A 25,833-nucleotide genomic window follows, 5' to 3' on the forward strand; every position below is an offset into this window, starting at 1 on the left:
CTCTATAGAGCAGCAGCGCAGGGGCGGGTGGAGACGAGACACCTTATTTAGCAGTGAAATTCACTTCTGAAACTTCGGTGTATCGGTGTGATTGCGGCCGTCTCACTTTACTCGCGCAGTGTCGCTGTTGACTTGATGTAAAAAAAAAAAAAATCACTTCCTGTGTGCAGCACGGGAACGCCACCAGGCATACATGAGACGTAAACACTGCTATGCTGTGCTAAGAACACACACTTCAACACACACACACGTGGTCTTGTGCAGCCTTTACTCACAGCTGCCAGCAGAGGGCGCTGCCCCACCTGCCCCCCTCACTGCCCCACAGGCCCTGCAGTGCCGTGCTGCTCACCTGGAATGTGGGTGAGCTCATCTCTCCCCACTGATGTGACACTATCAGAGGATAGCATCTGACTTACTGAGGGCTCACACACACACACACACATTCTTGTGCAGCATCTTAGTGAGGACACTCATAGACATAAGTGCTTTCCTATTCCCTTAACCTAACCCTAAAACCCCTCAAAAAGCTCCTTAAAGTTGTGAGGTCCAGCCAAAATGTCCTCAAAAAACTTGTAGCCGTCCACTCCAAGAGTTAAAGACGTGTCCCCCTGTCCCCATCGACCCTGGAGAGACAGAGAGGGACACCCATGCATGTCTCTTAAGGTGGACTGCAGTCCTACATTGGGTTTAAATGCAGTGATCCCAACACAGTACCTTAAGTCATACTTCTACCTCTTTGTCCCTTGAGTCAATTTTAATGTGAACATGAATAAATTAGTTCACGAATTCGAATTGGGTTTAGGTCAGGGTTAAGCACTTAGTTGTGATAGTTAATGTTAGAGTAAGAGGATTCAAAATGCATTATGTCTATGATGTGTTATAAAAAGCAGTGTCCATCTGTGTCTCCACAGTTCCTCAGCACGTTGTTCGCTCCTCTCAACTTCATCATGGAGAAGGTGGAGAGCATCCTGCCGTCCAGCCTCTGGCACCAGCTCACCCGCATCTGACCTCACACACACACCACCACAGAACCAGAACCAGGACCCCGGAGGGGAAAAACCCAGAACCAGGAGCCGACCTCCAACCAGACAGAAAAAAAACAGCTGAACTGAAACCCCAGAATGCTGCATTGGACTGAACTGAACTGACCACACGTCTGTGCCAAGAGACGGACGTAAGCGGTCGTTAGGAGGAGGAGGAGGAGGCGTGAAAACAAAACACAACACAAAACAGCAGAATCCAGAATTGGTTTTGACTTTATTTGATATGTTTGCATTTTTTGGGTTTTCAAATCATTTAAAAGCTGTTCTTTTGTTGTACAAAAAAAAAAGAGGTGATGAATTGCCAAAAAAAAAGTTGAAAAGACTGAAAAAAAAATTACAATAAAGGACTTTTTGTGTATCGCTGCAAGTCGGCTTCTTCTCGCCGTTTTGATTCACGAGAGAAGCGAGTTTTTAGAAGTTTGCCTGAAGACGACCGTGAGAGGAGAAGAAGGAGGAGGAGGAGAAGGAGGCGGCGGCAAGCGAACGCAACACGGCTACGACACTCACCACTGAAGCTGAGAGCAGCGGGCTGATGTTAAACTTGTGTTCTGGTTCTGAGACGATGTCTAAAACATTCATTTTTAAGAGTATGGATTAAGGAAACTGGATTTAATATTGAGTTTAGTTAAATAAAGAGTAAAAAAAATTAAAAAATATCTATTTTGAATTGACGACCATGACAATTAAGTTTCAAACAAATACTAAACATCACTGTTTAATGAGCTGGTTTTAGCCACAGTCCTGCTCTCTGTCGCCCTCTTCCTCTGTATCAGTGGTACTGCAGCCTCACAGTAGACACTTGATCTAATTTCACTTTTCTTCTCCACATCATTTCCTCGCCTTCTAGGAATTTTAAATAAAGTGGCCGAGCTTTTCTGTGTGTTTGTGCATCGAAAAAGACCTCTAGCGCCACCACCAGGAGTCGTGAAGTAGTGATTGGCAGTAAATTGTGCGGTATTCTAATATTTGTTGTCATATCTGAAGAGTTTGAACAACGATGTGGTGCTGTATGAATGTTTTGTCCCATTTTCTTTTCACACAGGAGGATGAATACTTAACGGAAAACCACAAATGTTAAGGTTTCTTGATTTCAACATTTTCTTTCCAGATTTCCTGGCAGGTAAATATGACTCGACTATTATCATTATTATTCTTATTATTATTTGCTCTGTTGTATTCAAACTGCAGCTGCGTCGGTGCGACTGCTCTGATTGGCTCTCATGGTAAGAAGTCTTGAAAACAGTTTTATTGTTGATCATGTTGTGCATTCTCTGGTTACAGTCAATGGTTCCATAAACTATAATCTGATTTTTATTCATTTTTTTAATTTACAAAAATATTTACTCAAACGAAGGAAGGGAGGAAAAAAACATCCTCTTATCTACAAAGAAATGTGTTGGAATATTGTTGTGACTGAAGTTTGAAGACGAGGCAGATTATTAACACAGATTTTTACATTTGCGAGAGTAAATAAATACAGTGAAGGAAGAACAAAGGACAGTGAAACACTTTAAAAATCTGCAGTCTTCTCTCTTTAGTCTTTCCACTCGTGCTGTTTTTTTCTAACTCACACTGAATGAGTAACTTGTAAGTGTGTTTTCTATGTGCAGGACGTTAAAACTGTTGCTGCAGCAACCGGACAGAGTAGAGATCAGTAAGATCTGTAAGTTACTGACAACAATCACATCTTCAACACAACTGGGTGGCCCCTAATGCACATGAATAATGGGACAGATTTGACATTAAACTGTAATTAAAAACAGGTATTAGGTATATTGTGTACCTAATAAAGTGGTCTGCTGCTGCTGCTCGTTGGATATTTCCTCTCTTTTTTCTCTTTAAACACCAGCGATGGTTGCGTGTAAAAATCCTCGTCGATCAGCCACGTTCAAAATCACTGTACTCACCTTTTTTTCCTCATTCTGATTCTCAGTTTGAACGTCAGCGGGTCATTTTGACCATGCCTAAATCTACTAAATTGCTGTCCTGTGATTGGCTGACTGAATAGTTTCATTAACAAGGAGTCTTTTTTTTTTTTGCTGGCTTGGTTGCCACTGGGCTGTTTTTGACACTCAGACCTGGCAACCCTGCTGGTGTCGAAGGCAGCTCAGAGTCTCTGTTTAACAGATGTGACGCCATTATAAATAACAGATTATATAATCAGTCGGGTATCATTTCAGTGTGTCAGAGCTCGGAGGCTCTTACTCAGAAGATCAGATTGTGCTGCTTCTGTTTCCTGGTGTGAAAACTCCTCTGGCCTCTGCAGCATCACTTAAAAGATGTTGTCAGGCAGATTAAAGTGATGACGTCCGATTTGTGAGTCCAACATGACCGACGTTATCTGCATGGGTTTATACTGTGTTGTTGTTTAAAAACCGTGTAGTACAAGTATAACTTGGCAGCAGCCACTTTATCAGGTCCACAGGGCACCTCAGTGGTTCCCGCTTTTCTTCGTACACTGTTGTCGTTCCATCATTTCCAACCAGATCATTCCCCTCTGACCTCTGGCATCAACAAATCTTCAAATGTTCTGTTTTCTGCCACATTCAGAGTCACTTACCGACTCTGAGGCTTCTTCAGCAGGTCGCCTTGTCTACGTCTCTAAAAGCAAGTAAACGAGTGTCTGCCATGTGATTTGCATGAACAGGTGTACCTAATAAAGCGGCCGTTGATTGTGTAAAGAAGACTGTAAACTTCACTGTGTACCGTGCTCTGGTTTTTGCCATCGTCGTTGTGTGTCGCTGTAGAAATCTGATCCGAATCAAATCTAAATCCACCTCTAAATGTGGTTTTAATGTGAAAGTGAAATTTTATCTGTCAATGTGAACAAACCTGCGACTTATTACGTCTTACAGATGCAGAAGCTGGATCATCAGCTAAAAGACGAGATGACAGACGGCTACTGTTTGATTGACAGGTGATCAGTGATGGAGGTGGGAGGAGTCTATGCAACTATCCTTGTGACTGTTCGGTAGAGTCCACTGTCGACGTTAACGTCACGTCTGGCCTTTGCACGTGTGCACGTCCACCTGCTGGTGGCAGTCGCGGCAGTGCACTGCGCAGCACCAGTGGAACTTGCACTCGCACTTGGACGTGCGGCTGAGCCGCGACGTGTCGTAGCCCCGGCCGCAGCACATCACCTCGCAGCCGTCCACTCCGCGGGACGTCCTGTTACAGACGCGTCCTCCTGTCCCCATCGAACCTGGAGATGGACAGAGAGGTTTAAAGGATGCAGAGACAGAGGCCGCACATATACTAAGGCCCCGTCCCAATACCCTAACCTTAAAATTTCCACTTGGTTTATGGGGCACCACTATATGAAAACTAGCGTAGTGAACGCAACGAACGTGCTAATCTACATCACATGTTGACAATTCTGACAATTCATGTAGAGCAGGGGTGTCAAAGTCAAATGACCTGGGGGCCAATGAACAGCTAGTATGGTCAATAGGGGGCCAGCCTAGAGAACAAAAAGTGGGGGAAAAAAAACAACTTTCGTCAACTTGTCTTGCTCATTTACGAAGGGTGCAAATCGCCAAATTCAAAAAGGCCGACTTCCTGTTCAGTTGATGCCATGCATGGTCTTCCCGCCAAATTTCGCGGAAATTCGGTGGAATTCAATCTATGCCAAAGTTATAGGGCAATTCCAGTATCGTGGTGAATTGTTGAATTTCGCCAAGGGTTGCCATGTTCACACCGTTTTGAATCCGCAAAACCTTTTTCCGACAACAATGGTAACATTGCTCAAAAATGCTGACTTCCTGTTTAGTATGTGTTTAAAAGACAGTGAGTTTGTTGGCCATGTTTTCATTATAACATAATATTAAGTGGGGGTGTCGCATATGGCCCGCGGGCCGGCAATTTGACATCTGATGTAGAGCTACATGACGGGCAAACGCTCTCGAGGCACTCTGCAAATAGCCGCTAGCTAGCTAATTAGCTAGCTGCTTTCATAAATCGTAACTTATTTCCTGACATTAGTGTTCAAAGCTCAACGGTCCTTTGGATGTGTATCAAACTTACATATTCCAACACGTTTCGACATTGTAACGTGCTTATTTGCGGAAATATATTACAACAAAATTGTTCCTCGGCAGATGTGGCCGCCATCTTTGTTGAAAAAAATCAGCCGGCTCGCTGAATTCGCAAAGCATCATGGGTCATTTCATCTTCCAATCCGTTTTAAGCCTGCATCAGAGCGCACTACATTTTGAGGGTTGATTTTAAAGGCAAAATCGCAATTCCCCTTGCTCCCCCCCTAAACGCGAACACAGAATTAAGGGTTAGGGCAAAAATGTATGGTTAGGGGAGGTATTGGGACGGGGCCTAAGCCGAGATTTCTTCTACCTTTTTCTTCCTTTGTCACATTAATTAAATGTTTCCTTTCATCCAAGTCATTTTAAAGGTCCAAAATGACTAAATTATTTGTCAACTGAGTTTTGATAATTGAGCGTCTCCACTGCCACTCAATCCTCCTGAATACTTCACATAGTTTCCACTCTCAGTGATTCTTCCAGACTAAAAAAAAAGGTGAGATTCATTCCGAGTCAGGATTTCAGAGGCGTCTTTCACCGCCGCCTCACCTGAAAAGTGACCCTTGCTCCAGGGCAAGACGGACACCAGGAATGTGACTCGGCAGAATTTGAGACACCCGTTTGTCCAATCAGAGAGGGGTTTACCGACGACGGGGAGCCAATGGGAGCAGCAGCGGGAGAGTGGCCCGCACAGTGAAGATGAGACAGGAGGCGTCTGGGTAAGACGATGAACGCTAAGACGACGGAGAGATGAGAGATTGATGATAGGAGCCGTCAGGACCCACGCTCTCACTCTTCATCAGCTCTTCATTTTACAGCACACACACACACACACACACACACACTGAGTGTACGACTCTCTCTCGTCTTCAGTGTGCGGAGGTCATGACTGTGTTTATTTGTGTTTTCTTGTGAGCAAAGTCAACACAACAGCCTCGAAAAGAGCGACTATTATAATCCTCACGCCTGACAACAGCAAATGTGTTCAGTGACAAATAGAGAGAACAACAAAAACTAACATCTGCTGCTGTTTTTAACTAATTTATTCTATATTTTGAACCTCTATTATCTCCATTAAGAAGGTTATAGTTTTGACCAGTTATGTAAGTTAGAAAGAAAACATGAGATTAAGTGATGCAATCTTTATTTGACAGGTGTGGAGTGGGCCGCGTGTGGCGCGACGACAAACGACGACATCGAATGCGACGCAACGGACTACAAAGGAAGGCCCCCAGCAGCTCTTTCGTTTCCCTGTATGTCTCACTAAGACGTCGAGCTTTGCTAGAGAAGAGACGTGCCGGCGTTGAAGAGAAAACAATCAGGTGACTGTTGTGGGTGGAGCCAATCTAGCTCCAACCTTGATCATTAGTATAATTTTTACACTGTTACCTCAAGGGAAGGGTGCCAAAAATGGACCATTTCGGGGCTAGCAATTTTGGTGCTACTGCGCTAACCCTAATCCGAACCGTAACAGGCGAAACTAAAAGCAGACAAATTCAGACATTAATTTCACAGATTAAACGTCAACTAAAAAAAATACAGATGAACGACTGATGCTAAAAACAGTAGTAGCTAGTGTCTCACTGTTAGCGGAAAGAACAGCGTGTGTGTGTTCAGCTGCCTTCTCCTGTATAAATATAGGCTCAGAGGTAAAAAAAAAAAATTAAAAATGATGCATTGACTTCAAGTACTGTCTCGAACATTGTTCTGGAATTTGCTGCTGTTTACATTCTGCTCTGTGTGTGTGTGTGTGTGTGTGTGTGTGTGTGCGTGCGTGCGTGCGCGCGCGTGCGTGCGTGCGTGCGTGCGTGCGTGCGTGTCTCTCCAGGTAATATGTTTGGACACGACCCTGAAGCCCCGCCCCTCTCTGGCACAGCATCCGCGGTATGCAGCGCCGCCGCCACTGCTAGGGGTGACATCACGGCCAGAGTCGTCCTCCTCCTCAAAGACCTCGCTCTCTCTCGGCGTCTGCTTATTGAATTAAGATGAGGGGGCGCCGAGAGATGAGTTTAGCACCTGAGCCTCAGCAGTGCCCAGGGAAATTGATTTCACACTTTAAAGAGGCGGAGAGAGGCCGTCTCACATCTCTGTAGGCCCTGTGTGTGTGTGTGTGTCTGTGTGTGTCTGTCTGTCTGTGTGTGTGTGTAATGATTGATAGTAAGGTTGCATGTCTTCGAGAGGTTTGTCAGTGACTGTGATGGGAGGAAGAACAAGAGAGAATAACTCAAAGTGTGTATTTCAACAATTGTTGCGCCTCATATTTCTTGCTTTGTGTGTGTGCGTGTGTGTGTATGTGTATCTTTGTGAGGACATTATTGTGGCTGGTCCTCACCTTCTGTCACGCTTGTTATAAGTTAAGACCTGGTTTTTATGTCGGGGTTGGTATGCATTGTCGCTTGCTAAGATGCAAGAATGCGTGTGTTTGTTAGGTTTCGGGTCACAATGCACATGAGTGTACAAGTTCGATGGGTCTGCGTCGGTGAATCCAACTCATATAACATTTGCAGCAGCAGTGGGGATTTCTCACCAGTAACTCGCCCTCATCTGTATTTCTTTGTTCCCATTTGAGCACTGAGTTGTGCACGTTTCCATAGTTACATATTCTTTGTTGTCTTTTTGGCCCAAAACAAGACTGGACTAGAAAGTGTGTGTACAGTTCGCGGGAGAATCAAACTAGAAGTGTTCTAGGATTCTGGATGTAGAGTCTGGATGACGATATTTACGTCATGTGGACTCTAGTGGACGAATGTGACCTGGCTGTGAGGACAAGGTCGGGTTCAAACCCATCATTATGAGGACATTTTGACACGTTCCCAATCGCTTAAAGGTGAAGTAAGTAGTTTATAGTGAAATCTAGAGGAGAGGCTGAAATTTACAAAAAGAACTGCTCCTCTGCTCACCCCCTCCCTTCCCTGAGCGCTACGGTGTCCGCAGCTGGTCAAATGTTGTCCTCATCTGCTGAGAGGGAGAGGGCGAGCTACCGCGGCCGTAGCAGACGAAGCAGAGAGAGTGGAGGCGGGACTTCCGCTACAATTAAAGAGACGCTTGATTTGTTCTCTCGCGTTTGTCCTTACAGGCTTCGGTAGAAACATGGCGTCTCGCTGCTAACAGTGGCTATGCAACCGCGGCCCGCGACCATGTTATTTTACATGACTTTTTGAAACACTACGAAAATGAAACAAAGAATATTATACAGCGACTAGACAATGCAGGAGCACATAATATGTATAAAAAAGTGGATTTTGGGTCATATAAACCCATAAATACTACACAGTGTCCCTTTAAGGGACTTCTTGAGGTTTAAACTTGTTTCGGTGCGATTGTGGGGCTGTCTCCACTCCCCCTACTGTCCTTTAGTGGAAAACCAGCCTTGCAAGATCAGGAACAATGACCTGGGGTCATCAGGAAGTCTTCTGTTACGAGAAATAAGGATCGCTTCATGGCACTACACACAGATACCGGCTATAAGATCGAGGCAGTGATTGCGTAAAAAGAGCCGATGAAAAAGTAGCGGAGGAAACCGTTGTCGGAGGAAACGAGGAAGAGGAAAGCGACTATCTGACCGAGCGAGGGGCCATGAATGGATGTCTAAAATTTAGACACACTCACGCCTCCCTAATGACACGGTGTGATTCGGTGTACAGTACAGTGTCATGACTCATGATTGAGAACGATTGAACTCGCCTGTCTCTCTGTGTGTGTCCCAGGGGAGCTGCTCTTTACAGTCAGGTTCTCATGAAATGTGTGTGTGTGTGTGTTTGTGGTTTGTACCAGTGTGAGTGTGTTACCTCACACTGCTTACATGTACACAGTCCATAAAACCTTCATGTCTGCTAGGAGGCCTCTTCTTCTTCTCTAATGGGGCCCTGAGACCTTGAAGTGCATCAGGAGGTGAGAGGGGAAAGGACCTGAGTCTGTCACCTTTAACGTTATGTTGTCTATTAAATAATTCATCATTGGGTCATTAAAGTCAGAGACAACAGAATATATATATATATATATAATAAAAAACTCACTCTCCTGCACCAATGCCCCTAAAGAAAATCAGAGTTTTTACCAAACAAGCTCAAATAATCGCCAAGATTGGAACGCAAAATGGCCGACTTCCTGTTGAGTTGAGGCCATGGTCCCAATTTACTTTTTTGTTCGTCTTGGGCCGTTACAAGTTCCCACCAAGTTTTGTAAAATTCAGTGCAACTTCATCTTGGCTTGCTCCGTCCACGTTTCGCTTTAGGGGGAGCTATACTGTATATAGCTGTATAGCCCCATGCCAATATTTTCACCAGACCTGACCTCTGTGCAAAGTTTCAAGGGTTTTTATGCACAATAACCTAAGGAATAACCTAGGAATAATAACAACAACCTGAAGGACAATAGACAATAGGCTGTTTTGGCCCCTGCGATTCGTATTGTCCTTAGATTGTATCATTAGTACTAGTTTGACCCTTACATTACAGGGAAGACGCATGATGTTGAACTGGGACACAGACAAAACACGTAATGTGGTGTGTGAACATAAATGTACAGCTACAGTTCACAGCAGTGTGTTCAGTAGGTGGCGCTGTGTGAGTTTACTGTCTCCAGTCATGAAGGACGGCGGAGACAGATCATGGAGACGCACTTCAAACGTCCCATAGTTTGTGTGTTCTATTGTGTTGTCCCCCTGTTGTGTGTCTCCTTTGGCTGGACATCTGTGCCCTCAGGTGTGAGTGTGTGTGTGTGTGTCTGTGAGCATGTGGATTGGGAGGACGTTTTGACCTTGTGAGGACATTTAGAGTGGTCCTGACAAGTTTAAAGGGTTTTTTGAGGGTAAAAAAAAATAGTTTATAGGATTAGGATTGGATTAAGCTTTAGTTATGGATTAGGGATAGATAGGGATTCATGTGATGGGTAAGGTTCGAGATACGTTTTGCTAGGCTGTATAAATGAATGCAAGTCAATGCAGTGTCCTAAGAACAATAGCTGCACAAACCTGTGTGTGTGTGTGCGTGCGTGTGTTTGTGCAGTGTGTGTGTGTGTGTGTTACCAACAAGGTGATTTATAGTGATGTGTGCAGCTCTAAGGTTTCAGCCTACAGAAGTGTGTAATGGCTCTTAAACTGGCCGTCACCCGATCGCCACGGATCATCTGCTTCCTGGCAGGCAATCGTCTTCTGTGAGACACACACACACACACACACACACACACACACACACACACACACACACACACACATTGTCTCTCTGTCTATCTTAGCTTTCTCTCTCCCAGTTTTCAAACACAAACATTTGTTTTCCTTCTCTCTTTCGCTGTGTCACGTACACACTCGCCTGTCACTTTATTGTAACTGTACAACTGTTCGACGTCTTGTTAGCGCAGCCGCTCACATGGCAGCAGAAGAGGATCTGCTGAAGTTCAGACAGAGCATCAGAATGAGGAAGAAACAAGATTTAAAGACGCTAAACCTAATCTATATAACAGCGAATCTCTCTGTTTTAGCTCAGATGGAGCTGACATTTTTAGACTTTGTCTAATTAAGTCTTGGATCATTGGTTTTATGTCATGATAACTCATTTAATGTTTTTTAAGTCCAATTGTCTACATGTTTTGTAATGTACCACACCAAGGCCTTATTGTAACCATTAAACTAAGTGTAAAAAGAAGAGAGGGTCTGTGTTGCTCTGAAGGTCCAACAATCTGTTGTTGAGGTCACTAAATCTGACCTCTGACCTCCAATAACATTATCAATCATGGAAGGAAACACCTCTGTAGTAAAGTGTGACCTGCTTGGCATTTCGTAGCCTGGTTCCAGTATGTTCATTAAATATTTAGGTTTGAATTTTAAGGAAGTTTTGCTCCAAATGCTTGTCATTTCTGATTCTGATTCTAATTGTTGTTGTTTTTTCACGTTTATTCGGGATTTTTTCATGTTTCATGCTGTGGATTTGTCAGAAAATTGCTTCTGCAGTTGCAATATCTAACATATGGCCCCTTTAACGTGTCATCGAACGTGGCATGGTTGTTGCAGTCAGACAGGATGGTCAGAGTTTTTCAGAAACTTGGATTTTACAGAGAATGGTCCTTGGACTAAAGCAGAAGACGACCTCACTGGACACCACTCCTGACACTTGAGTTGGTGAGTGTACATTTTGAAAAAGTAAAAAAAAAACAATATAATTATTTCCTAAAATGAATCTCAGTCTGGTGCATTGTTAATCATGTATTCATTCCTTGAAAGAAAAAGTCAACTACAACTTTAAATGTCGTACTGAAGCTCTTATTCTGAGAGAAGAAAGAGTATCTGAAGCCCACACTGGAGCTCCAGGATCACTTTACCACCTACTGTCTCCTGTCAGGAGCTTTTAGTTTAATCACAGAAAAAACACACAAAGCTGTAACTAATCACCACACAGCTGGAACTGTGATTGACACTGCAGCTACAACAGCTACAGAAGCAGGACGTCAAACCCAACTGGCTCTGTAATAACAACAGTTAGGAGACATGACAGGATGTCACTGACTGTGAAGACAACCTGGGGGTGGGTGGTGGTGCTGAAAATCTACAATATCTGAAGAATATGTTTATCGCAATACCTAAGTCCATAGGGAAAATCTGATTTTTTACATCATGGTACGCAGGAGGTTTTGATCCATTTCTGCGTCCATTACTGAGTTGAAATGTTATTTTATGACTTGAGTTGTTGAAATTCTTTGTTCACATTTACTTTATTGATACAAACTGACCAAACAACACAGCAGTAAACGAGAAACTCTCATGTTTCCCGGTGAGATAAAAATGCTGTTTTTCTCTATGGAGTTTGGTGTAAGAGAGTGAGCCATTTAAAGACATTAGTTTCCAGCTGGAAAATGCTGTCAAACAATGAGATAAAGTGACAAACGTCTATCTATAAAGCAAGTTGCGTCTATGTGTCTGTCTGTCTTTCTGTGACAGGCATATCTAGCTGACCGTTAGTCAGATTGCCCTAAGACTTTGGATATGGGTTGAGCATGACCTGATGGTGTGCATCCTTGATTTTCAAAATTTTTGGAGGAATTTTAATTTTTTAATTAATTTATCATGCTGCACCAGGCAGGCAGCAAAAAAAAGAATCTCGGAATGACTTGAAATTTACCATCATAATAGTCGGCATTGCCCTGAACAAGGATCCGTTGAATTTTTTTGCAAACCTCTTAAGGAATAATTTTAATGTTTTTTTGAAATTCAGGAAATGATCCATTTGCCCTGATGCACTTTGACAGTGAGCTGATTTTCTTAAAAAAAAACCAGGTTGCACAGTGTTTGTATTATTTTAGAGTCCATGTCTCTGTCTACACACAACCACCAAAAACCCTAATATAAACTTTTACCAATCAATCTCACTAATTCTGATCAGATCAGACACTGAACAGTGTTTTGTTTGTTAGCATTTCACCGAATGTCGTTGATCAGAAACTGCTCAAGGCACCACATCTGTTCACGCTCATCCTCTCAGACTGAACTCTACTCTCGTCTGGTTCATTTGCACAGCTGAGTTAACTGTGTTAGAGTCGTTTGAACTCAGGTGGAACCAAATAACGCCTGACATTTCAGGTCTATATACACAGAATTGAAAGCCTCTCAGGGATCTGTCACAGGGTGTGTCTGCGGTTTCAAGTGAATTAATTCCATCTCATTCCGTCTGACAGCTCTGCTTCATCAGCACGGCAGATCGTGTCTGTGCTAAAGGCAAAGGATGACAGATGTTTACCTGACTCGTGGTCCCGTATGCAATAATCCGGCGAGTTCTCAAAGTACACCAGGTCGTTCTTGCTGGGCCGTTTGAAGTGTGCGTGCGCCGCCGTGAACCCGGTGCCGTACTGGTTGACGACGACCTGCGCTGCTCCGTTGTAGCGTTTCCGCAGGTGGTCGCCGGTGCGGCGGAAGTCGGCCATGGCCAACCAGCAGGTGCGGAGGCTGCACGAGCCGCTGACGCCGTGACATTTACACTCCAGCGTCATGAAGCGCTTCACTGCCTGTGTAAGAAAACAGGGGAGAAAGAAAGTGTTGATCTGATTGTGGATCAATAACAACAAAAATGCACTACCGTTCAAAAGTTTGGGGTCACTTAGAAATTGTCTTATATTTGAAGGAAAAGCACTTTTGTCAATGAATATAACATTAAATGAATCATAAATACACTCTATACATTGTTAATGTGGTAAACGACTATTCTAGCTGCAAACGTCTGGTTTTTATGAACATAGGTGTATAGAGGCCCATTTCCAGTGTTCTAATGGTACATTGTGTTTGCTAATTGCTTTAGAAGGCTATTGGATGATTAGAAAACCCTTGTGCAATGATGTTGGTAGCTGCCTTGGCGGAGGTCTGCGCTCTCTGAGTGCTTTTCTAGTTGTTCTTGATTCACTGCAGGTTATTTTTTTGATTCTTTTCTCCCAGGTGACTCAGTTCCCCTCACCTTCCTGCCGGCTCGATTGTTGTGCAGGTTCATGAGAGCCCGCGCGTCCCTCTCCTTCTTCTCCTTGGCGTCGACGAAGGCCTGGCTGAAGCGCATGGCGTGCTCCACGTGGTCGCTGCAGCCGCCCCAGTCGAAGGCCCCCTTAGAGTCCCGCGACGAGCCCTTCTTAGTGGGATCGCAGGAGCAGGAGTCCAGCTCCCCTTGGCTGCAGGCTCGCGCCAACGTGTAAACCACACCGGCCGAAGAGATGGCGTACACGAAGGCGACCTCTCGGCTGCCTGAGGGGAGAGAGAGAGAAAAATAAAGATGATTAAAGATAAAAGGTGAATATAAGTCTTTTGTGATGAAAATCTCTCTGGTAACAGTTCCCCTTATCATAGATTAAAGTATTCCAAAATATTTAATACAGAGATCTAGGGACTACCTATCATCACCCAATTTACAATTATACATTGTGCATTTTCACTGCCATTTTTTCAAAATAATTTATCACCTTATATCACTTTTAAGAGATATATGTTTGATAAATGAATCTTTATTTTATGCACGTTATTTAATAAATCTGAAGTAAAAGGCTTGGAAAAAAGGATTCTCCTGTGACCCACGACCCAGGATTTGGAAAATATTTTCATCCTATAATTAATCCAATAACCGTTTCATCAATTCATTATAAGTCAAAGCTGAACTGTGGTCAGAGCCCTGCTGCTAAAACCCCGTCAAACAGTGTGTGTGATCCAGCCTGAGACACAGACACTCGTCCAAGACACAAGAATTAACAGCTACTGAACTAAAGACTCCCCTAATAAAATCTTATAATAATTATTATGATACTTTAAGTGTTTGTTCATCACTTTTTCTCACTTTTAAAAAGCCTTTATTTTCTGCAAATAGAGACTGAAGTTCGTAAACTACTCTTGCACCAAACTCCATCGTGAAAATCTGCATTTTAAGCTCATGTGGACATGGGAGCTGCTCGACCAGCAAGTCCTATATGCCTTGATGTAAAATCACACATTTTCTCTCTGGACTTTGGTGTGTGTGTGTGTGTGTGTGTGTGTGTGTGTGTGTGTGTGTGTGTGTGTGTGTGTGTGTGTGTGTGTGTGTGTGTGTGTGTGTGTGTGTGTGTGTGTGTGTGTGTGTGTGTGTGTGTGTGTGTGTGTGTGTGTGTGTGTGTGTGTGTGTGTGTTTCCCTGACGCCAGACTCAGCAAAGATGGTGTGCACAGCTCAGCTGATCGTGTCAGCACCTCACACAACATCGCTTCATAAAACCTGAACTATCACTTCAACTCTATCAATCTGACGACACTTTCATCTCGCGATATCCATCTGGCCCCCGGCCCGATGGCAGAATTTAAAACCATGAGAAACTCCTCACGATCTTTTAGAAGTTTGGCCCCTAACTGCTACCTGTATGACTCTTGTTTGTGAGGCTTTTATTTCATGCAAGAACTAGAATTAAGAAAAACACACACCTTCATCTACCTCCAAGATGGATAAACATCTTAGGTTTACCAGCAATGCCCTGATATCTGCTCTTATCTCTGCCCTCCATGTAGCAGAGGAGAGATGTGAGAGGGATCAAAGACTGTGTGCGTGTGTGTGTGTGTGTGTCAGAGGCAATGAAAGATGCAGATTGTTCGACATAGCGAATGTAAAGCTGCCCACAACTATAATGTCGCATTGTAAAAATCAGGTTAAATCTGAAGCACAGTGTCACGTCGTTGAATCTCTCTGCACTGTATTTTCTTTCATTTTTCTCTCTGTTTCAGTTTGTGGAGCTCGTCGATTCAAGCACCTGCAGACACGATCAGGACGTGCACCTGCAAGTAAGTTTGTGAATTTCATTTACATCTGATTATGTCCAAAACTGTAATATCTGATATGAGTTCACACGAGAACTGAACCTCAGCCAAATGAAGACGCCCAAAAAATGTTGGTTTCTTTATATTTTGAATAATTGCATTTAATGTGAGTTTAAGGATTCATGACAATATTATATATATATATATTTTTTAACTACAGTATTTCCTTTGAATAACGCTGTCATAAGACTGCATGTTAACACCAAACCAGTGGAAGCTCAGCTCCAATCGATCTATCAATAGTTTTTCTTCACTGTGGTGAGTGAGGCAACGATAAATGCGGCAAAAACTTCACTTCCAGGGAAGCTCAGCTTCTCTGGGAGTCAGTGGAGCAGTAGGTGGGCACGGACGCTGGGTTGATTTATCTATAAACAACTGGGCTTGAAATAAGCTTCCACCGTTTCACTGACCAGCAAACGCCACAGTTTCCTACCCCAGCTTTAACTAACTGAAAAAAAACAAAAATTGTTATACAGATGGAGACAAAACCGTTGAAAAACTACAGTATTGTGGTTGTGCAAGCGCGACACGCATTACCGTAATTCCGCGGCGGTTCGTGCTATCGGAAAAATTCCAATGGTTTCTGAAAGCCGAGAAATTGCAAGTCAAAACCGACGTGTGGTTGTTTTTACGGTAATTTCACCCGAGCTGCTGTTGCAAGAAGCCGTTGAATCAGCGTCTTTGTCTCCAGAGAGGAGAGAGTTTGAACAACGCCTGTACATAGTTTCCATTTTTTGGGCCTATTTTTTTGGACATTGACACAAAGACTCAAACAAATTGTGTTCGTGTACAACTACAGTTTTTCTCAATAAAACCTTTTGTTTTTCTTCATATTAAATTGTTAATTCACGATTGAAACATGCAGTAAATTGTAAATAACTGCCAGATATTGAAAGTTATTCTGGAAAAACTCACAGGATCATTTTATGGCCCTTTTACGGTTAAAATAAACAGAAAAAATGCTTTTAACTAATTGCATTTAAGTTCTTTCTTTTTTTAATTGAAAAACATTTGCTTTGTATCACTGAAACTGAACACAAACATGCATCTTAATTCCTACTAAAATGTGTCCCACTGTGCCAAATCCAAACGGCCAGAAACAAGAGTTTTCAACAATCACTCTGTAGTTTTGCTCTTCATTGATAATTATTGGTTTCTTATTATTATTTAGTTTTGTGGGGGAAACTTTAGATGAAAACATATCAGCATGTACCTTCTGGTTCAAATGACTTAAGCAGCTAAGTTGTGCGTTACTAATGAGGTTAATCAGGAGAATGCTGGGGGGGGGGGGGTAGGAAAAACTCCCGTGTAATCATTTGAAATTAGCCTCCTGACATTGACAATAAGGAACTCCTGACTGTGCCTCGGTGTGCCGTGATAATGTTGTGTGACACGGCCAGGGCCTGGGTGGGAGGTCTGAATACCACACAGCTGATTAGAGGCCCCAACATGAAACAGAATAAGTCAAAGGATCCGCCTCGCAGGTTAAATCTCAGGGCATGGGAGAGGAACATCAGGCCCGTCAGGTCCAATAAAAAAGATTATGACCTGTTATAACAAGTCCTCGCGGTGGAAACAAGAGTGATTTTAGCTCCCGAGACGCGCAGTGACACATCAGATTTGACGGAACGCTCATCCGCACTCGCTTCTTCATTATTTCAACGTGACATCGTCTTCTGTGGCCTCCTAAATGGCCGATACATCACACGTCTTCTGCACTGAGCATAAACACTGCTAACAAACCGACGGCCCGTCTACAAAGTACAGAGATTAGCTCTATTTAGAAAGAGTCGATATTTCGGCCATTCCTCTTGTGAATGAGCTGAGTGCAGAGTAATTAGATCACTGAATCAGTAGCTGAAGCATAGACTGTATATAAAATGTGGACTAATGGGGCTTTTCCATTATACAGTTCTAACACAACTGGGCTCTGTGTCATTTTCCATTACCATAGCACCTTCTCAACGTGAGCGGGGGTTGTCATAGCAGCGGTGACGTTGTTTCATACGCAACACAGATACACAAACTAGTGATGGCAAAAGCAGTTGTTTTCGTTGTACTGATTCATTCGAATCAGTTAATTAAAAAGATTAGTTCGGTACTTCCTGCATGACCGGAGCACAGAATACAAAAAGACTCCTATTTTATATTGAGATTTTAGATTGCTATTTGTTGGAGATTAGCGTGTTTTCAAGATTTTTAAAGCTCCCGTAGAGTGGTCCTATAGCACATAATATGTGAGTTATGGAGGTTTACTTACATACATTAACTTGTTTTTATGGTCAAAAACCTCAGAGTTGCTGTAACCGAGCCGGTAGAAAATCTCTCCTCACTGAAGCTCTCGTCAGTCGCGCAGTTTCAGGCTGAAATCTCACCCCCAGAAGACAGAACTGTGTTGTGATTGGCCAGTCAGCGAGAGCATTCACAACTCTCTTGTGATTGGTCAATACCTGGAAGTGACGTAACCAGCACACCGGCTCTCAGAAGCCCTGCTCCCCCCTCTGGAACGATGGATGCACTGCTACTCATTATCAAAACATTGTTTTAACGATGTAAAAATAGCTTCGTCACGACTCTCTGCTGCAGTCCCTTTTATGACTTTGACCCGGAGTCAGACCCAGAGTCAGAAGACACTGTCGCAAGTGAAACACCTCCACAACGGACGTTATTCTTCTTCTGTGGTTCAATGTACGCAACCGGATGTGCCCGGACTAGTGCCTGGAGCAGGACGATCTGCTGTTGAGGAGACGGAATCCTTACGTCACGGGTCCAGGCTTTTTCAGAGCGCTTGCAGAGCCCGAGAATACAATAAAACCCAGCGTTCTCAGCAGTGGCTGAACTGTTTGTTTCGAAAATGTAGGACTTCATAAACGAGGTAATGGGGCAGATACTCAGCAATAAACAGCATTAATTGGAACTTCCGGTCTATGGGAGCTTTAAGCTTTAAAAAAAACTAAAGTATTTCATTTGTATATCGCTGTCATAAGAATGCATGTTGACACCAAACCAGCGGAAGCTCAGCTCCGATCGATCTCCATGAGACAGCATGGAATTGTTTTTCTTCACTGTGGTGAGTGAGGCAAAAACAATAAATGCGGCAAAAAAATGTCACTTCCAGGGAAGCTCAGCTTCTCTGGGAGTCAATGGAGCAGTGGGTGGGCACGGACGTTGGGCTGATTTATCTATAAATAACTGGGCTTGAAATAAGCTTCCACTGTTCCACTGACCAGCAAACGCTGCTGTTTCCTACCCCAGCTTTAACTTACTAAAAAAAACTAGCTTTAAATCTTTTTTAACTCATCTAGAGTTTGGCATTGTTCGGTTTGATTCTTGTGTCGGACAACGCACTCATGACTCTTTTAGTGGCCAATAAGTGGCCTCCACTGAATTTTTGTATAACTATTTTCTCGGATGCTACTTGGTTTAAAAAGTTTGAGAACCACTGGATAAGAGTTGTTGAAACCACTGAATATTTTTTTACGAGCTAATAATCGATGGACGTTTGAGTGTAAAAATCCTTAAACATCTAACCCAAAGTTGTCCACACTGTTGTGTAAATTTGCCTTACATAAGCACAAAATCTGTACCCGGCACTGTAACTAAATACAGAGTAACGCTGACGCCCCCCCGGCACAAGAACAGACTGACGGAGAAACCAGTCGACTGCACTGACATGATAAATGTGCAACTGTAAAGTGAGACGAGGTGCGGAATGTGATCCAACCTGAGAGAGAGAGGGAGAGAAAGAGAGACGTGGTATGTGAAGAAGAGGCACAATTTGATTCTGCCGTAAATCTATCACACTTTCTAAAACCAACCACTTTGTTTGTTTTAACTTCAGGCGTGTTGTCAAACATGTTTGTGAGTGCAAACACATGAGTGTACTGTAACACATAATATCATGATTCACGCTGCTGCCCCCCCCCCTCCCCACTGAAAAAAAAAAAAGGTTGCCAACATTACAATGACCTGGAAACACAAGCCAGCGTATACAGTAGCAGGGATTCTAGTAGCTGTGTCGTGTTGGAGGCACCTGACATCACCTGAGGTCAGTGTGTCATGAAGAAGATGCTTTGTACACACACTTTCTGCACCTCATCCCCGCATCTCACTTACAGCACTGCAGGGGGTGAAACATGGAGCGGCACAATACCACAACATCACCTCAAGACACACACACAAACACAAATATAATATTCTGGTGGTGTTGTCTCTGTGATACTAACTTCTGCACCGAACTCCATAGAGAAAATCAACATTTTTAAGCATGTGAAGACACTGGAGTTGATGCTACCTGTTACTGACACTTCTTCTTAACTTGTTAAGTTTGTGTCACTACATCACAACCAAATGATGGATTTCAAAGACAAAAGACACAAAATTACACTTTTGAACTCAGTGATGCAGGCAAAACTCATTGTGTGCCATGATGTAAAATAGCTGATTTTCTCTATGGAGTTTGATGTGGGGAGTGAGCTGTTAAGAAAACGTGAAAAACTTTACGTTTAAAGTTCACAGCGGCAGTGAATGCATTTTTAAAGGTGCATTATGTAATAAATTTAAATCAACTGGCCATAAAATCCTCCTAATATGTCACAGAGACTCAGGAATAATGTTCATATAACAAACTGAACTCACCAACAACAACAGCACAGCCAAAATATTTGCATTAAAAAAAATATTTTGCAGACTGCAAATCATGTTTATGTTTTGAAATCATGTTTTGGCATGTGGCGCCACCTACCGCCGTCTACCAATCATTGCAGTCAGTAGAGTCTCAGCTGCCCAGTAACCACGGGTTGCCAGTTACGTCAGAAAACGAAACCTAAAAGACCTCGGTATTTTGAGTTTGAATGTAGTAACCGTTTTTTGGCCACATTCTTACATATGGCTCCTTTAAGATATTGTAGACTTTAGTGAGCATTGATTGTATAAGGTTATGTGAATAAAAACAAATGTTTTCCTTCTGTCCCTGCTGGCAGCCAGAGTGAGCGTCCATGTCTCAGTCTGGTATAAGACGACAAAATAACAGAAATCCTCCACTCACTGCGTAGCAGCAGGCGTCCGAACAGGTTGTGGTCCCTGGTGGTGGTGTTGCAGTTCCAGCGGTGGCTGCGGAACTGATGCTGGCACTCTGAGATCCAGTCCTTCATCCCGGCCCCGATGGCCTGCATCACTCTGGGGTGTTGGCGGCACAGTTGGCGCTGCTTGTTCACAAGACCGGGGATGTTGTCGCACATGACCTGAGAGCCCAGGGTGCCCATGTACCTGTGGTGGAGAGAGGAGGTGAACACCTGAAATTTTCTCCAACATTTAGAAGGTTTTTATTCACCGCGAGTATGATACACGATACATGGTCCACGATACCGATAATATCACGATACGATAATCAATAATCTAGTCATGATATCTGTCAAGGAAACAAAACGTCTGTGAAAATTTAAAAGTGCAGGATTTCTCTATTTATTCACAATATAGAGAACAAAGTGCATAAAGTCTATGTATTGAACGTGGATGGAGCATCTTTTATTGTAGCTTTCATGAAGTAGAAGCTTTCAGACATGAAGGAGTGATGCCCGGCGACTGTTAAATATCGATTATCGTATTGCACAAAGAAAAGATGACGATATATCACCAAATCGATATTTTGACCCACCTCTACTGAAAATGCTACTCATATAGGTATGTTTGTAGTAGTGTGTGTGATAGCTTTAAATGACAATATTTGGGTTTTCATAACTTTAGAAGAAGACTTTTATAATTATTTTAGACGAGGCTCTTTTGTGATGGTGGCACCACCATGTTTCTACAGTTTTCTCCGACAGAAAAGACAAAACGTGATGAGTGCAGTCTCACAAAGTAAATATGTTATACTTTAACACATCACATGTATCTATGGAAACATCAACTTATGGACACATTGAGATGTTTCGCGTGAGGGCTACGTCGTTTGAGTGAGCCACTAGATGTCACTAAATCTCACACATTGGACCTTAAAATGTAAGCAATTTATTTGCAAGAAGAAATCGACAAACAAATAATGTTGTTGTTAATTTGCCCAAACTAGCAGCAAATAGGGTGATAGGGCAATAATGTTATTTCTGTCACAGTTAATTCTTTACCTTCTTGTTCAACAGAAACCTTTCACAGATCTGTGTTAAAACACTTTAAAAACACTGTTTGAAGAAAAGTATTTGCCATAATTATGATTGAATTATTACCCATACAAATTGAGTAGGAGTAGATAAATTAACTGTCTGTTAAAGTATTCTACTTAATACATACATTTGATTTGATATTGCACTGTACGGCTGCAGCATAAATGAAACACGTTGGCTGGACTTTTTTTTTTAAAAACACGGGGGCACACGCTCAGAGTAAATAACGTTGAAGAAACAAGGCAAAGAGAAAGTGTTGAAATCTCTCCTAACAAGTCCACACTCACATGTACCTGCACAAGTGCATGATGACAGACTGCTTAGAGACGGGAACACATGCAGACACACAGACACACAGACACACACACACACACACATACACACAGAGAGAGTACACACATGAAAAGTGTTTGTATAGTAATGTTCAGAGTCACAGCGTGAAGCCTCTTCACTTCACAGATATTCATTAAACAGAGAAAACACAGCAAATGAAGACAATCAGATGCTTATTTATTCTTATATTATATCTAACAAAGGAGGCAAGAAAATCACTTTTTTATTGTTTTTTTATTGTTACCCACTTTTACATGTGTGGCTATAATATATATAATTTCATTCAATAACAATATAACAATTAGGGAAATGTTTGTATGTGTGTCCATAAATTAATATAAAACCACAATGAATTGATTTCTTCAACTTTGAGCCAGGAGCAAAACTTCATCTTTAATTATCTCACATTTTATCGCGATAATTATTAATATCGCCAGATTAGAAACTAGGTTTTTTTTTCACCTTTTGGAGCACATGTTGGTTTTCCTTGGCTATTGCGTTATATTGTCAAAAGTATATATGTATTTCTTGTTTTGTTGTTGTTTTACTTGTAAACAGTAATTTAACCAAAGACTATAATCTGGCATATTATTTCCATGTTAATGTTAATTAACGTGCAATTTTCCTATAAAATAAGTAAATTACACAACTCTAATTACCCTTAATATGAAGAGTTATTTAAACGTGGCAGATTGACGAAAGATGTGTAAATAAAATAAGAAATTGGATAAATTTACTCACCACCAGGACGCATCGACCTCCTCGGCCATCAGCCAGCAGATTGCTACAGACAAATAAAAACATATTCCACTTGGCTTTAAGTTCATATTAACCAGTCGTTGGTCCTTTATGGATCTGGACGGAGCATTTCCACGGATCGGGGTCAAATGTGGAGCATGGAGAGAAGTCACCGCTTCAAACTTTCATTAAAGCGCGTCTCACAGGACAGTGCGTGGACAGTGCGTGGACGCGGGTCTGCGCGTAAAAGCCATGCGTGGCTCAGAAACTCCACAGTGCTGCTGCTGCTGCTGCTGCTGCTGTGTAACAGTCCACAGGAGATTCTCAGAGGAGATAGGCAGATGATGTCCTATCAGGTTTAAATTGCTTTACACAAGGGGTGGGCAGAGTCCCGACTCAGGAATGAGGTGAAGAAATGAGATGTCTGAGAGTATCTGTTCAGGCTGGTTTGATACCAGACAGGCTCTGGCCCGCGTCCAGACCGGAGCTCCAAGCGCATGGAGACTCCACTGACACTGACTGCACCGACGCGTTCAGGGACGCACACAGCTGTGGGAGGTTATTCTGTCCTGCAGCAGCAACTTCAGCCTGTCACTGTCTGCCGAGAGGGAAATACGAAGAATATTGACTCGCTCTCATTCAAATAACACATTTGAAAAAAAACAAAAACATAATAGACAATAACGGACGAGTTTACTCTGGAAATTCACATGTAACCTTTCCTTATTCTCTTCAGAGGAGGAGAAACGTACTTTTAATCAAGCAGAATTACATTTTTATTGCAAAAATTTGCCTCAAATGAGAACCTGTGCTTTTCATATTTTGTGCTGTATTCACATGGAGGTGCACAAATAAACCACAGGTGGCGCTCAAACACCTGCGCTTTTGTGCCCTTACCAAATACAACATGGCGGGTGCAGTCCACGGACAAGAGGATAAAGAATTGGGCTGGTAACTGGAAGGTTGCTGACTCACATCCTAGGAAGGTCAAGTGTTGCAGTGCCCCTGAGCAAGGCACCCATCCCCTAGAGATAAATTCACTATCACTACTTGGTATGTGTGCAAAAACAACAGATTCTAATTGAGTAAAGGTGCCAGTGTAAAAAAAGAAAAAAGATTCCACTATCTCAAAATAATGAGATAGTATCTCCACAATTGACTTAGTATCTCAAAATAATGAGATAGTAGATTGAGAGTCATTATTTTGAGATACTGTCATTATTTTGAGATACTAAGTCAGTATATTGAGATACTTAGTCATTATTTTGAGATACTAAGTCAGTATATTGAGATACTTAGTCATTATTTTGAGATACTAAGTCAGTATATTGAGATACTAAGTCATTATTTTGAGATACTAAGTCAATATATTAAGATACTAAGTCAATATTTTGAGATACTAAGTCAATATATTGAGATACTAAGTAATTATTTTGAGATACTAAGTAATTATTTTGAGATACTAAGTCAATATATTAAGATACTAAGTAAATATATTGAGATACTAAGTCATTATTTTGAGATACTAAGTCAATATATTAAAATACTAAGTCATTATTTTGAGATACTAAGTCAATATATTAATATACTAAGTCAATATATTGAGATACTAAGTCATTATTTTGAGATACTTAGTCAATATATTAAGATACTAAGTCATTATTTTGAGATAAGAAGTCAATATATTAAGATACTAAGTCAATATATTGAGAATTGCTGAAAAACTCTATTCCCTGAAATGTCTGCGTGCGCCCATGTTTCAGATTAATTTTAAAACCCTTTTCCCTGCAGAGGTGAGATTCCGCTGCCACACCTGACGCACAGGTGCCAAATATTTCTGATCCCCGAGCGATGACGCATTGTTATCTTACAGCCTTATACAAACCATCATCAGCCAGACTTACTAAGAACTTAGGAATGATTGTTCAAAAACAGGAAAAAAAAAGCAGGAGGGATGAAGAAGAGGAAAATTAGGCACCGATTCTCCCAAAGCAGCACCTAAAGGTGATGTGTCCATTTCAATTGGATTATCTATTGCAGTCTTTTTGAAGTCTCTCGGGGGGGAAAATCTGTGGCTCTGTCACTCAGTGTTTCCTCCATCTTTGATCAGGCCCGGGTGTGTCTGGAGCTCCACAGACCCTGAGCAGATGAGATTAATGGACAAATTGGATTTTTTCCCATGATCCCCGTGGAAGAGAAGCATAAAACAACAAGGAGATTTAGAGCGCTCTCGCAGCAGCTCTTCTCAGCAGCTCTTCTCAGCCCATTGAACACCACTTTGTTTTCGCTGCAGCGCTGGTTTGCGATAAGTCTGAGATATAAATCCACTTTAATTGGAGTCATTTGTTCGCAGCCTCACCAAATCGCATTAGGACCGCTGCTCACTGTATTCCACCGCATGTTGTATGAGGACAAGGGTAAAGCCTCTCTTACGTCATACGTCTGCTCATTTACCTGGAATATAGTTTTTGAAACATGTAAAATAAGACTTGTGAGTACAGTGAGTCAGAATTCAGCCGAATTCAGTTCACTAACAATCAGCCAAACGAGGTCATAGAATCATAAGATTTCGCAAGGGATGAGTCGATACACCTTGGTATGAGTCCTGGAATACCCAATAACTGGATTGGATATCACAAAAACAAAAATCTATATTTCAGGGGTCGCTAGGGGACGAATATTTGTTACACAGTTGAAGCATTGTTTTTGAAAGTTGTAAAACAACTACATAAGACTGGTATTGATAATGGCATAAGATGTGGAAAAAAAGTGTTACAGATCCGTCCCTAGTTTTTCATAACTTCCTTTTGTTACTGAACATCTCCACCCATGAATTTGATTAAGGCCACACAATATTTACAATTTAAAATAATGCAAAAGACTGAAAGACAGCTGTTTTTAAATTGTCTCAGCACACCATTTCTCTCCTAAAACGACATATTGTTATTTCTGTTATCGTTTGAAAGCAACGTATACAACTTTGGATAGAGCCACACTGTTTTCACCAGCCACAATCTCAAATGTCATCCTACTTCAAAGAAAAACTATACTTTTAATAATTACAATTTTTTTTTGCATGCACTTAAAACCCATCTCAGACTGAGCAAACAAGAGGATGCTTCTCAAAAGGAACTTTAATTTTCACTGAAAACCCTTAAAATATAAGATAACTTTAAAATAATTAAGAACTCAACTTAGCAACAGGTCAGAGCAAACTGGTGAACACAAA

General features: G+C 42.1%; 2 protein-coding genes across 6 annotated transcripts in view; one reads left to right on the plus strand and one right to left on the minus strand.

Moving 5' to 3' along the window:
* LOC310930924 (suppressor of tumorigenicity 7 protein homolog) overlaps nucleotides 1-1,382 on the plus strand; it is a 54,708-nt gene extending 53,326 nt beyond the window's left edge. For all 5 annotated transcript variants that reach the window (XM_083893992.1, XM_083893988.1, XM_083893989.1 and 2 more), the window contains one exon: nucleotides 912-1,382. In XM_083893992.1, the coding sequence (XP_083750118.1) occupies nucleotides 912-1,007 (96 nt within the window). In that variant the 3' untranslated portion in view covers nucleotides 1,008-1,382. The remainder of the gene's footprint in view (nucleotides 1-911) is intronic.
* A 2,657-nt stretch (nucleotides 1,383-4,039) lies between these two features.
* wnt2 (wingless-type MMTV integration site family member 2) lies at nucleotides 4,040-22,693 on the minus strand (the record flags this gene model as incomplete). The annotated part of the gene is made up of 5 exons (XM_083893145.1): nucleotides 4,040-4,245; nucleotides 12,805-13,069; nucleotides 13,513-13,790; nucleotides 20,423-20,643; nucleotides 22,608-22,693. The coding sequence occupies 5 exons, from the start codon at nucleotides 22,691-22,693 to the stop codon at nucleotides 4,040-4,042; spliced, it is 1,056 nt and encodes a 351-aa protein (XP_083749271.1).
* Nucleotides 22,694-25,833: the final 3,140 nt, after the last annotated feature.

Source organism: Microchirus variegatus (genome assembly GCF_963457635.1).
Source record: "Microchirus variegatus genome assembly, chromosome: 8".
Lineage (NCBI taxonomy): Eukaryota > Metazoa > Chordata > Actinopteri > Pleuronectiformes > Soleidae > Microchirus > Microchirus variegatus.